The 14,883-nt window shown below is 30.6% G+C and overlaps 1 protein-coding gene across 11 annotated transcripts in view; it reads right to left on the minus strand.

The window, feature by feature from the left end:
• Positions 1–2,142: 2,142 nt before the first annotated feature.
• The window catches only part of LOC143344134 (uncharacterized), a 120,643-nt gene continuing 107,902 nt past the window's right edge, over positions 2,143–14,883 (minus strand). For 9 of the 11 annotated variants that reach the window (XM_076769865.1, XM_076769862.1, XM_076769856.1 and 6 more), the window contains one exon: positions 2,143–12,607. In XM_076769865.1, the coding sequence (XP_076625980.1) occupies positions 12,247–12,607 (361 nt within the window). In that variant the 3' untranslated portion in view covers positions 2,143–12,246. The remainder of the gene's footprint in view (positions 12,608–14,883) is intronic. The other 2 variants (XM_076769868.1, XM_076769867.1) reach the window with 2 other exon arrangements.

The raw sequence follows: 14,883 nt of genomic DNA on the forward strand, positions 1-14,883 counted from the left end.
GAAAGAAAGGAAAAGAAAAAAAACGTTACGTACATACATACCAGTTCATTCGTATAGATACAAATATGATTTTTGTTAACATTGTTTAATATAAATTTTACAAGGATTTATATATTAATAATGATACACAATGAAAACAAGAAGATGAATCCTCGTGATGTCCCTCATTTAAATACATATTGCACTGAATACTCGTAGAAAATCTTATGTATTGTGTTATTAAATAGCACACAATGCCAAGGACACTATTTTGTACATGACAGTTTACTGTAGGGAATCATTTTTGTAGTTTATGATTAGAAAATTACATTCTTGTCAACAAGTCGTTAATGCTCTAATAACAAATGCAATACAATGGATATGTACGTAAAATAAAAATGATGAAAATTGTAAAATTGCTCTCTTGGCAAACAGTACTTGGAAATTTAAGTATATATACAAAAAAGAAAAAAAAAATAAATTTTAAACAGTTTATGTTCTTTTTGTTTCCACCTTTTTATATATTTATTACACGAAAATGCGGATTGAGGATAATCATTTATTAAAAAATTCATGTTTGTTGGAAATGTTTGAGTTAAATAATGTAATTGCACCTTATCAAAGCCCAAATAGAGAATTGCAATATACGTTAAAATAAATTTTTAGTTCGTTAGTTTTTTTTTTTATAAATGTTACATAAATCTAATCCTGTGAAAAAAAATAAAGATGTCAAAAGCCAGGTGACAGTAATAACAATCCATTCAAACATAACTTCATTTATTATTCTACCGCATTTAGGGCCACAGAAGCAACATATTTATACATATAATGTACAAATGAAAATAAGGCTCATTTATTACAGGGCATAAATTATCTGTGTTTCTATTTAATTACAAGTGAAAGCTTTTATTTATATTTGTTATTTTGTAAATGTTAAATAGGACTGATATTCCAGTTGTATTTTATTAAGATTTTACAAGGTTGACTTGTGGTTGCCATGTTTTTTAATATTAAACATTTAGAGGTGCTTATTACTAGAAGATTTTACATTTTATAAATGCAGTACTACCACGTTCAAGGAACAACAGCATTTATAACAATATTCATTTCGTTATATTTCATTCATTGCTTAAGTTGGGTATATTTATGTTTGCTACTTTGTTGAAACTTAATTATGTTCAACGAACACAAAATACGTTTTGTGCACTTCCTAATATTTTTTTGTTTCTTTTAAAGTTAATGATGTTTTTAGAAAAATGCAAGTACAGTTATATACTGCATGTTTTAAAGCATTACAATAGTAAAGCATTAAAAGCATTAAAACATTAATTAAAAGTGGCTTAATCGAGAAAGCTAGCTAGAACAAACAAATATAGTTTTTTGTGCAAATTCATTTACAATCAGTTTGTAACTTATCAATTAACTAAAGTTACTGGATTTTTGTTACAACAAAGTTACGAAAGAGCATCCTGCTGAAAATTTGCTGTTAGTTTTTATACAACAGCCAAGCATGGGTAAAATTTTCTCAGCTATGATAAAAGGAAGATAACAATATACTTGAAATATTGTACTTGCATACTTGTTGTGTTATTCATATTTATAGGATTAATAATTTGTTTGCATTTTATGTACCACATCTCATAAAACATTCTACAAATGTTATCAAATAGTAGATGAATCAATGTGTTCAAGTATGCCTACTTTCAAGAAGCAGAATTAAACATACAGATATCTCTTTTACACTGTATTTTTTCAGTGTTTACATAAAAATCCAACGTGAAATTCAAGTATTTCTTGGTAAAAATAAGTTAAGATACATCGGCACAAATAGTTTTACAAATTTTATATTTTTCCAGCAGGAAACTGCACATGGTAATAAGTAAGAATAACAGAGAAAATTGTTTATACATGATGATAAACAAAGACAGTTTTTGCTAAAATGAAAATATAATATAAAAGAATATAAATTTATCATAGAAATATCCTATCCTTTAAACGTATAATCACTATTGAAACTTTATATAGAACATACTAATTTAAAGACAAAGGAAAAATGAAAAGTATTTGAAAAGATTAAATAATCTCTAGACTTTCATTACTTGCCAATCTTTGACGTTCACATTTTATAGCAACGATTAAAGTAAATAAAAAAGTTTCTACCAATCACAAAATGAAATTACTTTTATTGTTAGGACAAGTGTACACTATAAAAAATTCGCGACAACGTTGTCTTAAATCGTTATAACAGAAGAAATAATTAGAATCATTAAATATCCTTCCACAGTTTTTTCCAAAGTAGTATTGTTACTTGATATTCAGTCTGTTAGTCTAAAGAGGTTTTGTCTACTGTAGTAGGTACTATCCAGTGATAACTTGTTGGCTAGGCACCAACAAACTAAACAGGGCAAGGGCAAAAAGAAAAGGTCTTTGAGCCGCCTTATTCTCACTGGAGAGACTCTACTGAAGGTAGTAGGGTCTCCATAATCACGAGACATACATTTTTCACCTATTTATGGCTAATATTTTGAGCGTACGGTTACGCCAATGCCTCTCAGTCTTGTCCTATCCTACTCTGCCCTTATACGTTTCATTTGCGTCCTTTGTCACGCGATGGAATTGTAGTTCTGAGCGGCCAATCAGCGTGCCTAGCCAACAAGTCATCTCTGTATAGTATTATCCAGTGATGACTTGTTGGCTAAGCACCCACAAACTAAACGGGGCAAGAGCAAGGAGAGGAGGTCTTCGCGCCGCCTTATTCCCACTGGAGAGGCTCTACTGGAGGTAGTAGGGTCTCCATAACCACGAGAGATACATTTTTCACCTATTCATGGTTGGTATTTTGAGCGTACGGTTACGCCAATGCCTCTCAGATTTGTCCTATCCTACTTTATCCCTATACGTTTCGTTCACGTCCTTTGTCACGCGATGGAATTGTAGTTCTGAGCGGCCCAGCCAATAACGATAATGCATGTGAAGACAGGCGTCGCTATTACGCTATGGCCAATCGGCGTGCCTAGTCAACAAGTCATCACTGGACAGTACAATCTTGTACATGCATACATACATACACACACACGCACACACCATACATACATACATGCATGCATACGCACATACATACTTCCATACATATTAGCCTGTATTACATTACGAAGGTGAGACCCACTAAATTAAATATTGTTATTGTATTTTTCCATATAAAAAATTGTTTTATCCTCTTAATTATCCTTCTCTTTATTATTATACCATTGTACAAATTAAAATATGAATAAAAGAATATACAATACATGAGATATTTAGTACCTCCTGATATCGATTTAGTTTTAATAAATCAGAAATAAACTTTTCTTCTTTTTATCGTTATACCAATCGTTTATAGCTTATTGTCTCGTTTTTAAGGTATGTACATAATTACGCTGCAATTCTGCGAATTTTTCTTTAAAAATATCCAATGGACATTGCAATCACGATGTTTTCACATTCGATAATTCAGGAGAATCTAAATATTGTGAAATGAAAAAAGTTGAATAGCACCAAATATAATCTTACAAATCAGCGATGGAATAAATTATGAGTAACATAAATTGTAAAGAAATTTACAATAATACTCTGATCTTAACAGCTATTACTTTACTATTAGAATCAGGACCAATTATAACGTATTACTTATCATCTGAAATTTGTACATTAAATAACAAATAATATAATAAAATTAAGATCGTATGCCTAATATTTCTGAATAAAAATTAATGTTTCTGATATTTTCCGACACATGTAAAAACAAATGATAATTTTCTCCAACGATATTTCCAACTAAACGAAAAATACAAATTTTTTTAAAAGCGATTGATAATGAGATATTTTTAACCAAAATGCAAATAATAAAGATGACACAGTTTATATTTATTAAATTAAGTACTACAGTTGCAAAAGTATACAATGCATAGCTTAAAAACGTTTTGTAATAGTGCAATTATATACATATAGTGTATTATATCTGTATTACAAATGTAATACATACATTTAATACATTTTATTAATGTAATACATTATATAAAATATATTTAAGTCTAATGGTAAAATTTGTTGTTAAGTGATCAATCATTTCACTTATCAACACAATTCAACAAAGGAGATTCTGATGCAATTATCGAGGTTGCACTTGTTAAAATTCTATGGTATATTTTTATATCCTGTGCATTGTATACTATGTACACCCGCTGCGATCATTGATTCTGTTGCGAGGTCATAGGACATTAACTGTGTTGTCAAGCGAATAAAACTTCAATTGGTTAATTTTCGAATTCCAAGACATGTAATTTTGTATAAATGATACAGTTATACAGGGTATTTCGCCTAACTTGACTACCTTAAATATATCGGTTATTTTGTATGATAGAAAAAATGTCAGGGAGAGAAAATATTCTGTTCGAAGGCGCCAATACGGTGATGGGCCGAATTTTTTTTCTCAAGGTCATTTTTTTCGAGATTTCAAGGTCATCGTAGTTTTTTTAAATGGGACTGCATATTTTCACTACAACAGTTTTATAGCTTATAAAAAGGCAAATCCAACGAGGTGCAATATGTTGATCTTCACTTGACCTTTATGGTATGGTATGGTAAATGAAGGAATTTCAATTTCACTGAAACAGTCTTAAGTTAAATCTCTATTTTAGAAGGTTTTCAAAATGTGTACCATGAACGTGGATACATTTTTGGAGGCGGTAAATAAACTCTTGCTTATACATTTTTAAGTTGTTCTACAGTAATTGATCTACATTCATGTAGAACTCTTTGTCCCATGTTTTCTGCTGCTGTGGGAATATCATTGTAAACTTTATTACCTTCTAAAATAGAGATTTAACTTAAGACTGTTTCAGTGAAATTGAAATTCCTTCATTTACCATACCATACCATAAAGGTCAAGTGAAGGTCAACATATTGTACCTCGTTGGATTCGTCTTTTTATAAATTATAAAACTGTCGTAGTGAAAATATGCAGTCCCATTTAAAAAAACTACGATGACCTTGAAATCTCGAAAAAAAAAATGCGGTCTATCATCGTATTGGTGCCTTCGAACAGAATATTTTCTCCCCCCAACATTTTTTCTATCATACAAAGTAAGCGATATATTTAAGGGGTTAGGTAACTCTAAATGTTGCTAAATTCGATATTTTGCTTTTTGGCTTAAATAATAGTTTGAAGCCTTAAAATCATTATGCGAAAGGTCCCAGTGTCGGAACAATGTTTTTGCTGAAAATTTAGAGCCTCAAACAATGACGTATATCTGCTTATATCTGCGTATATCAAACTTTAAATGCATTTTCCTCGAAACTATGTTCTACAAAATGGTGTGCAGAATTACTCCAGTTCTAATTAATCAATTGCTTTGAAAATTTACAGTTATCTTTACTATTATATTTATTAAGCATTGACGATCCGTTTTTTTAAAAATTGTCTAATAATTCTGCAAAATATTAGTAATAAAGACTCGATTTTTGATAAAATTCGATTTTAGGTTTCAAATATCTGCCATATTGTTCATTTTTATACAAATTGAAATGTCTCATCGTCAATGCTAAGGACCTTTATCATAGGTAATGGAATATTTCGGTTTTTGTAGTAGACAACAACCATTTTACCATAATCCTGCACACCAGTTAGGCATCAAAAAATGAAGTGGCTCGGGAACATGGCGCTGTGTAGGCTTAATTATAAATATTTTTTAAACATTGCCAAGGGTTTTTTTCAATATTTGTTATACCTAAATACAGTGCAAAGTCTCAGGATAATTGACTGCTTACTTTTTCCTCATTGTAGCTTAAAAAATTGCCTTGTTTTCCATACCGCTTACCCTTAACACTAGATTTACGGAAGCCGTCAATTTGACGGATGTCAGATTCCATATTTAAAATTGCAGAACACGTAAATATTATTTTTTAACAACTTATGTTGAATTTGATTGATGCATTGGCATGAATACATATTCTAATTAAAAGAAAAATCGTATTTTAAGGTAATTGTCAACATGAAAGGTATTAATAAATATACGTGCTATCAATGCCTGTAAATCTAGTGTTGAGGTGGTCAAGTTAGGCGAATTACCCTGTATACAATATTATTGAAGAAGCAATTTTGATAGAAAGATAGTAAAAGTGCAGGATGTAATAATTAACCATCCACCTCCATTACGTCATTGATGACGTAGTCTGCTCACCTGACAACCCTAGATATTAGTGCCACCAGCAAAGAAATGTTCGATACTCAAAATCTGCATATGTGCAAAAAATTATTCGTCATCCACAGCTACACGATTGGAATTATGGGGACGATCTCCAAGGGAAGGGACACTGATCCTCCCCCCTTCAAGATTTATAAAATTAAAAAACATTACATTCTAAAAATATTTTTGAGTATACACTTGTATACATAAATAATTAATATGTTAAAATAAAAACTTGAAAACTGTTACAATATACAGTAAATCACAGCCAAAATCGTACACCACATATGAAAATATGTTTTATTCGAAAAAAGAAGTTTAGGAATGATTTGGAAAAAAATATAAGGCAGACATATAAGCCATTTATTTTGAAAGTGGCGTAAGCCCATTTATGTTCGAATCGAGATATTGAAGGGTTTGCGTTGGATTAAATTTAAAAATATGGGTAGAATAATGTTTTTGGGTTTCTAGGTGTGTCAAATTTATTATCCCAATTAGCATGATTAACATTGTGTAAGAAATAATATGTGTTTGATGGCTATGATTGGACTTACGCCACTTTCAAAATCAATGAAATGACGTTTTCAATTCTTAAGAAAGCACAAGTCCATAGGAAAACTAAATTTCCCTTGAAATAAAAATAAATGTATACACTTTTATGTTATAAAATCAAAAAAATATTCAACTTTAATTCTTTGTTAAATAATTTTTACATTAAAATTAATATTGTTTTATTAATTATTATTCAGTCTTCTCCAGTTTGTATAAGGGAAGGATTTAAAATAACTATGGTGGTATATAATGTAATAAATCCATTAAGTCCTTGTATTTTAGGTTTGTGAGTGATCTCGTTTTTTTTGTATAGTGGTGCCAACTTAATATTATTAAAGTTTTTCGGACTTCCCCGTTGCGATAGTAAATGTTTTGAATGGTGCATCCTCGTTTGTTGTCGTTTTGTAGAATAATTTATATGGATCGCTTTTCAAAAATCTCATCCAACATATTTTAAACCAATTTACTCATTCACCATCAGTATTTTTTAGTCTTTAAAAAGTTGCGTTTCTGTCTTTCTGTGGACAGGCACTTTTCTGTGTTTATAACAAATTCATTGCACATTGATAATTCAATTGCTACTTTGATAACACTATGCAACAAAATAAAAAAGATGGGATCTCATAAAATTTTATTGCATAATATTTTCCATATCCATTTGAAACTCTCACAATGGGACTTACACCACCTTCAAAATAAACTTTTTCATCACTTCATTAACCAGCAAATTTTCGTGTTACAAAACCTTAATGATTTTAAATATATTAGTAACAAGTTGCTTCAGAATAAAAAGATCATGTAAAAATGTAACTATTAAGGTAGCTAACTCGATTTTTTTGGAAAATGGACTTACGCCACTTTCAAAATAAACGGCTCATATATTGTAAATATATCTGTATTTATTGTGTAATAATAACAAAAGAAATGAATATTGCTCAACACAAAAAAAATAAAGTTACTATAATACGATGCAGGAAACATCTCGCAGCTAAAATCGTACGCTATTACCCTATCTGGTATTCCCCTCCAGGAATCCCCGAAAAGAAACGAAAAACGTTAAACAAAAGATCACATTGTTTTAGCTTGCTAGCAAACGTGGTATTGCATCGAAGCAAGGAAATAAATCGTAATAATAGTAAAAGTGAAACAAACGACACTAGAGGTCCGAGAAATTGTTGTAAAGAACTTTCAAAATGGTAAAAGCTATCGAGAAATTGCAAAAATTATTGGTAGAAGCATTAACACTGCTCAATACATTATTAAACGCTATAGAGAAGAAAAATGAATTATAAATAAATTAAGAACAACACCGAACAAAAAATTTAATGCGGACGATGAGCGATGGATAGTTAGAAAAATCAAAGAAAATCCAAAGTTGAGTGCACCTAAATCGTCAAACGGGGTGGAAAAATATTTGCAAATATCTGTTAATCCAAAAACTGAGTAGAAGAAGAGTACTAAGAAAGAATGATTTTAATGGGCGTACAGCAAGAAATAAACCATTTGTCAACGATAAAAATAAGAAAAAGAGTCTGAAGTTTGCGAGACAGTATCTAACTAAGGATTTTAGTTTTTGGAAAAAAGTTATTTTTGCAGACGAAAGCAAGTTTAATCTTTTTCATTCAGATGGCAAAGTTACTGTATGGCGTAAACCTTTATTTTAAATAAAAAATATGAATCCTACTATTACATAGAAGTGGGTCAGTGATGGTTTGGGGGTGTATATGAATTACTGGAACAGGAAATTTGGAATTTATTGAAGGGAACATGGACAAATTTGATTATTTAAATATTTTAAAAAAGAATTTAAAAAGTAGTGCCGAAAAATTAAGAATTTTGAATTGTTTTAAATTTAATTGAGAATATTTAGCATGAATTAGAAGTAAGGATTAGAAAACATACGATTTCTAATAAAAATGATTTAAAAAAGGCATTGCAAGAAGAATGGAGAAAAATTGAGGAACATTCCTAGCAAACGGCCCGTTCACCGATCGGAGTGAGTTATACGGCATTCGATTCGTCTAATTCAGTACATTATTGATATGCATTTCATTATCTGCGGAAATTCGTTATTTTTTTATAAACTTGTAAAGTTGCAGTAAAAAGTAAGGTTAAGTACATTTTTTGGCAGGTTCACAGGTAGAAACAAGTGACTATCGTTGCTATGTTCATGTTACAAATTATAAATGATTGATCTAATTTGATAATGCTACATTGTCAAATGGGAATTTGTAGAACGTGTATGCATAAAAATCATTTTTTTACGCATAGACTTTTCATGAGTCGATCAGGTCGACAGTATGTGCAACAACAATTACTCCCCCACAACCCATATAACCCAGACCTACTCAGACAGTACTTATAGTTAGACAGTACATGCAGCAACAGTAAAAAATGTTGCCACCCCCCTCTGACACTGATTACGGGTAGATAATATAATAAATTACAATTGTATGTAGTGCATTGATTTAACTTTTTTTTATTATTAAATTTCATTATCGTCTAGATCTGGTATATTTTCATTTTCTACAGAGTCAAAAATTTCAGAAATTTCTTTTAATATTTGATTAAATAAATCATCCTTCCCCTGCTTGTAAGATTTGTAAAATACATAATGGCTTAGATACCCGATGAAATTATCTTTTTTGCTAAAAATAGAAAGTATTTATGGTATTATATGTTACAAAAAATATTAAAAAACGTGTGAAATTGCAAATACTAACCGACAATATTCAGGCAAAAAATGTTTACTATGTCTCCATGTAGTTTCAATTGTGTTTATACGAGCACCTGTTTTTGGGTCTTTAAAATATAATAAACTATGGTTTACGATGAGGTGTTTATACTCTTCTTTTTCTTTTGAAGATCCCATTACTGATGCTTACACGAATTAAATTGAAACCACTTGGAGGCATGCCACACATTTTTTAATCTTTTTTATAACATATAATACTATCAATATTTTATATTTCCAAGAAGAGCAACTTCATTGGATACCTGAGCCATTATGTATTTAGTAAATGTACCTAATAGTAAAATGGTGATTTATTCAATGAAATATTAGCAGAAATAGCAGAAATTTCAATAAATTTTTAACAAATTAGCATTTGTCTACCTAGAATTTTGAACACAGTAACAATAGTCACTTGTTTCTACCTGTGAATCTGTCAAAAAATGTACTTAACCTTACTTTTTACTGTAACTTTACGACAAGTTTATAAAAAAATAATGAATTTCCGCAGATAATGAAATGCATATCAATAATGTACTGAATTAGACGAATCGAATGACGTATAACTCACCCCGATCGGTGAACGGGCCGTTTGCTAGGAATATACCAAAATTGAACCCGATTTTACACAAAATCTAGTAAAATCTACAAAGTACTAATTTTTAATTTAATTTAAATATAAAACAATATTCTTAATGTGTGCAATTTTAGCTGCGAAATATTTTCTGCATTGTATTATAGTAACTTTATTTTTTTTATGTTAAGCAAGATTCATTACTTTTGTCATTATTACACAATAAATACAGATATATTTACAATAATATGTCTGTCTTATTTTTCTTCCAAATCATTCCTAAACTTTTTTTTTAGTATGAAACATTTTCATATATGTGATGTACGATTTTTGCTGTGACTCACTGTAGGTTTAGGTTCTTGAAACAGTTATGAAAAACCTTTACTCTAAATATCTTATAGGACCTGAATTCCGGACTAAATCATTCTATAATCGTCATATTTTAGGTTCTATATAGGTTTTGAAACAATTTCATATTTATGTAAATGTAACATTTGCTGTTCTCAATGGTCAAATCAGATGTTGATTATCTTTTCAAGATATTCACAAAGTAAAAGTAATAGTAATAAATACGGAACATCGACAGTGAAAATCATTCGATGTTTATTTAATCAGGAATATTTATCGATCTTATTGATCGACCTTAATCCGTATTGTGTAGCAGTAGATAGCGAATAACTTTTTGCATATATGCAAATCTATGACAATCGATTCTCCGTTGTTCCGTGGACCTTGCGATAGATTCGATGGTCGTCGGCAGAGTTGGGCAAATTATATTCGCGAATAACAAATAAAAATGTTAGGTTTGCTCGTAAACTGACTTTTAAAAAATTCTTTAATATATTCTAATTTATTAATGAATTTACGAATGAAACGTATATAGCAGTTAGTTTACGTATCAATCTAAAATTTGTATTCGTTATTCATGAATAAAATTTGCCTAACTTTGCCCAATTTACACAGGTCACCGGTGTACAGCAGAGAGCAAAAAATCTATTGCAAGGTCATGGCGTACGTATGACGACTGTTAACACGTTGACTGCCACGATAGTTTTCCATGTTTAGAGATTGTTTGTATTGTACCGTGAAAAATAGACATATTCAACAATTCAAAGACTATATTTTACACACATGTTGCAAGATATAACTGAAAAAAAACATTTAGAATTCCTGAAAAGGAATTTTTAAAATGCAGTTGCGTGGGAAACAGAAGATGAAAAGATAAAATCTTCAGAAACACAGGCATATACAGAAATACTATAAATTAATACAGGAGTCACAGATTGGTATTCTTCTTGCAATATGCATGAAAGAAAAAAAAAAGTTTCCTTATCGCATGATTATTATTTTCTTACGACATATCTGTGTACTGCGCGTGTCTTCCTTTTTTTTATTTTATTTAATCGATTCTGTTTGCTTCTCTACTAAGTCCGGTTTTACTGAGTACGAGATCATCGAGTGATAGGAGAAGAGTAATTGTATGTATACTATATTAGAATCGTTTCATTGTAAACAATTTTTGAAACACGTTGGAAGTTAAAAGCATCAATCACTAGTGACTACCGTGGCAGTAAGCGTGTTAAGAAAAGTGAATTTCTATAAAACAATTGGAGATTCTTTATAGTATCGCGAACACTATCTGAAATATTTTTCAAATTAAAATTAAAACTGCGCATTTATAATAAATGTACACCTTTAAACAGTTTGCTAAAACTCGATGAATAATTTACAATTAAAAATTAATTTATACAATTTTTCCAGTCTATTACACAAACGAATTCTCAGCGATCCTGTTGAAAAATGATTTTATTTCCTTCGTTATGTGAAGCGTAAGAATCAAACGAGATATAAACTTCAAAAGATAGGAACTTATGAATTGTCCTTAACCCTTCATACATTATTTGTACATTACTTTTGTTATTTATTTGTACCGAATATGTATTAAGAATATTGTGTTTCTTTTGTTGCTCATCGAATGACTGCAAGAGAAATTTTACATCGTTCGTTTATGTTTATTAATTTTTTATTTAGAAAATTACGTTCGCGGATCATTCCGAATCACGTTCTACCGATCAAAGGCAAGAATTCGATTTTGTCGAGCTGTCTGTGCAGAATTCCCGCGAAAAAAAAAAAAATTGTAGAAAAATAAACTGAAGTTCAACTTAACTTCGCACCTACATAAATAATTACAAGTTGTGCGATCGGCCTGTCGAAGTTAGGGCCCTCGCTGATCGTGGTATGAGAGTCGACGTTGCAAGTTTTCTAGCTGTTGGGATACATGACTTTGTGGGACTCCCTTCTGTCTTTATCTCACGTTGTTCCATATCGTTCGATTCCGAGGACTTCGAATCCTTCGATTTAAGTGTTTTTCTGCTCAGAGGACTTTCTATCAACAACTTATCTGTATGCCCGTTTTGACGATGCGAGGTTTCTTCTTGACGAGATCTTATTGTACGCGGTATACGGTCGGCCACCTTACGAAGGCTTCTGTTACCATTAAGCTCTGTGAGCAATGTAGGGCGATGTTGATCCCAAGAATCACTCCAACTGTAAATAAAACGTCAAATCTGGGCTTGGAGACATTCTTGAAGATTTCTGACACAATCTTTCATTATTAATACTTTTTAAAATCGTCTACCACATTCGCTTTCTTAATTTTGGCCAAAATATGCATTATATGAATTTGTAATAATGTTTCATCTCTATTGTTACTTGTTTCCATATAAAAAAAAAAAAATATTAGCAAATATATGAAGCAAAATGAATATATGTAATGACATCTATGAAATTTAACTCACACTAAAAATTGTTCATCTATTATACAGGGTGTTCAGCTAACTCTGGGAAATATTTGAATGGGGGATTCTAGAGGCCAAAATAAGACGAAAATCAAGAATACCAATTTGTTGATGGAGGCTTCGTTAACACTAGGTTGACGGTACGCGTCAATTTGACGCATTCAGATTCTAAACTTAACGTTATAGGACTCAAATATTATTTGTTAGCAATTTAGGTTGAATTGAATTGATGTAACGATATGGATGTATACTCTAATTAAAAGAAAAAACTGCAATTCAATGCAACTGTCAACGTAGCGAATTATAATAAAAATATACGCAACGAGTGTCCGTAAACTTAGTGTTAAAAAGTTATTAACGTTTAAAGTTCCGCCCGTACTGAATTTTTTTCTCCAAAATGGTTAGGATTTCGAGGGTATCTCTAATGATAAAAAATGATTCTAATTGACCCCCGCAACCGAAAATAATTTTTTCAGAACGATTCGAAATTTTGTTTTTTCGCCAAAAATTGTAGAGACCTACCACTCTTTGTCGATTTTTCTTAAATTTAGTTTTTCATTTTTGATAATTTTATTTGACGCCCTACAGAAAAGTTGTCTAATACTTTGTTGTAGATATCCATGAGCTCTACTTCAGGAAAAAATTTCAATGAAATATATTCACTACTGTTAGAGTTATGGCTCTTTAGAAATTGGACTATTTTTACGAGGTTTTTGTTAGTTTTCGGGGTGAAGGAATAACTTTTCGAATATTCTTGGAATTTTCACATATTCATCATCAAAATACGCGTTGTTTACATTTTGAAACATTAAAATTGTCCAATCCGTTCAGGAGTTATGATGTTTCAAAGATTCACATTTTCGGAGAACCATTATAGATTATATTTTCGGTAAGGAATTTTTTCCTCGGAAGTGGGTAGGGTTTCGGGGGTTTGTCTATTGATAAAAAATGATTATAATTGACCCCCGCAACCAACAATAATTTTTTTAGAACGATTTGAAAAATTTTTTTCCGCCGAAAAATTTCAGCACCTACTCGATTTTTTTTCTCGAAAGTGGATAGGATTTCGGGGGTATGTGTATTCACAAAAAATGATTGTAATTGACCCCCACAACCGAGAATAATTTTTTTAGAACGATTTGAAATTTTCGAATTTAATTGTTAATAACTTTTTAACGAAGCCTCATCAACAAATTGGTATTCTTGATTTTCGTCTTATTTTGGCCTCTAGAATCCCCCATTAAAATTTTTCCCATGGGTGGCCGAACACCCTGTATATTTAACCACGGTGGATGATTTTCACTGTGATTTGGAATGTTATGTTTCTGAATAATGTTTTATAAAAATATTTATACAATTTTCGTTATATCAATCAGGTTCGTTCCTGGTGGTACAAGAGGTACCCCTGCACTACAAAACACTCCCAAAATATCTTGACGCTAGCATGCACCCGAGCGACAACGAATATAGGAACGGCCCTGATATTAATTTCACAGTTATTACTGTGTAATGCAAAATGTGCAATGTAGAAATCTTTGATGAGCAATAAGTGAGATAGTAATAAAAACTATATTGTGTTTATTAAAGTATTTGAAAGTATATAAGTAGTGAACTTACCGCACATGGCTATCAAGTGCAGCATGAAACATTATTAATTGTAAAAATATTATAATCTCAAAACAATATTTCAGGAAAAATTTCAGGAAAAAAATGTTTAATTTATATTTTTTAACTGATCATACATTTATCTATTTATACTACATGCTAGGAGTATTAGTATGCTAAGAAAGTTAGAATTTCACAAGAACACTTTTAAAGCAAAATCCGCATCTTATACAGTATGTGAGACTGCTAGAACCATTAAAGTTGTATGTTGAACTGTTGAAATATTAAACTTTGTTAGTTAATATACTTGTATTAGGGCTTACAATCGAATCTAGATTCTTGTTGAAAGAAAATTTACTTTGGAAAGACAAAGCATGTTTGTTTCCAAGTGTTGTTTGATAGTGAATTTACAGAACAGCA

This window comes from Colletes latitarsis, chromosome 7, assembly GCF_051014445.1.
Source record: "Colletes latitarsis isolate SP2378_abdomen chromosome 7, iyColLati1, whole genome shotgun sequence".
NCBI classification, from domain to species: Eukaryota; Metazoa; Arthropoda; class Insecta; order Hymenoptera; family Colletidae; genus Colletes; species Colletes latitarsis.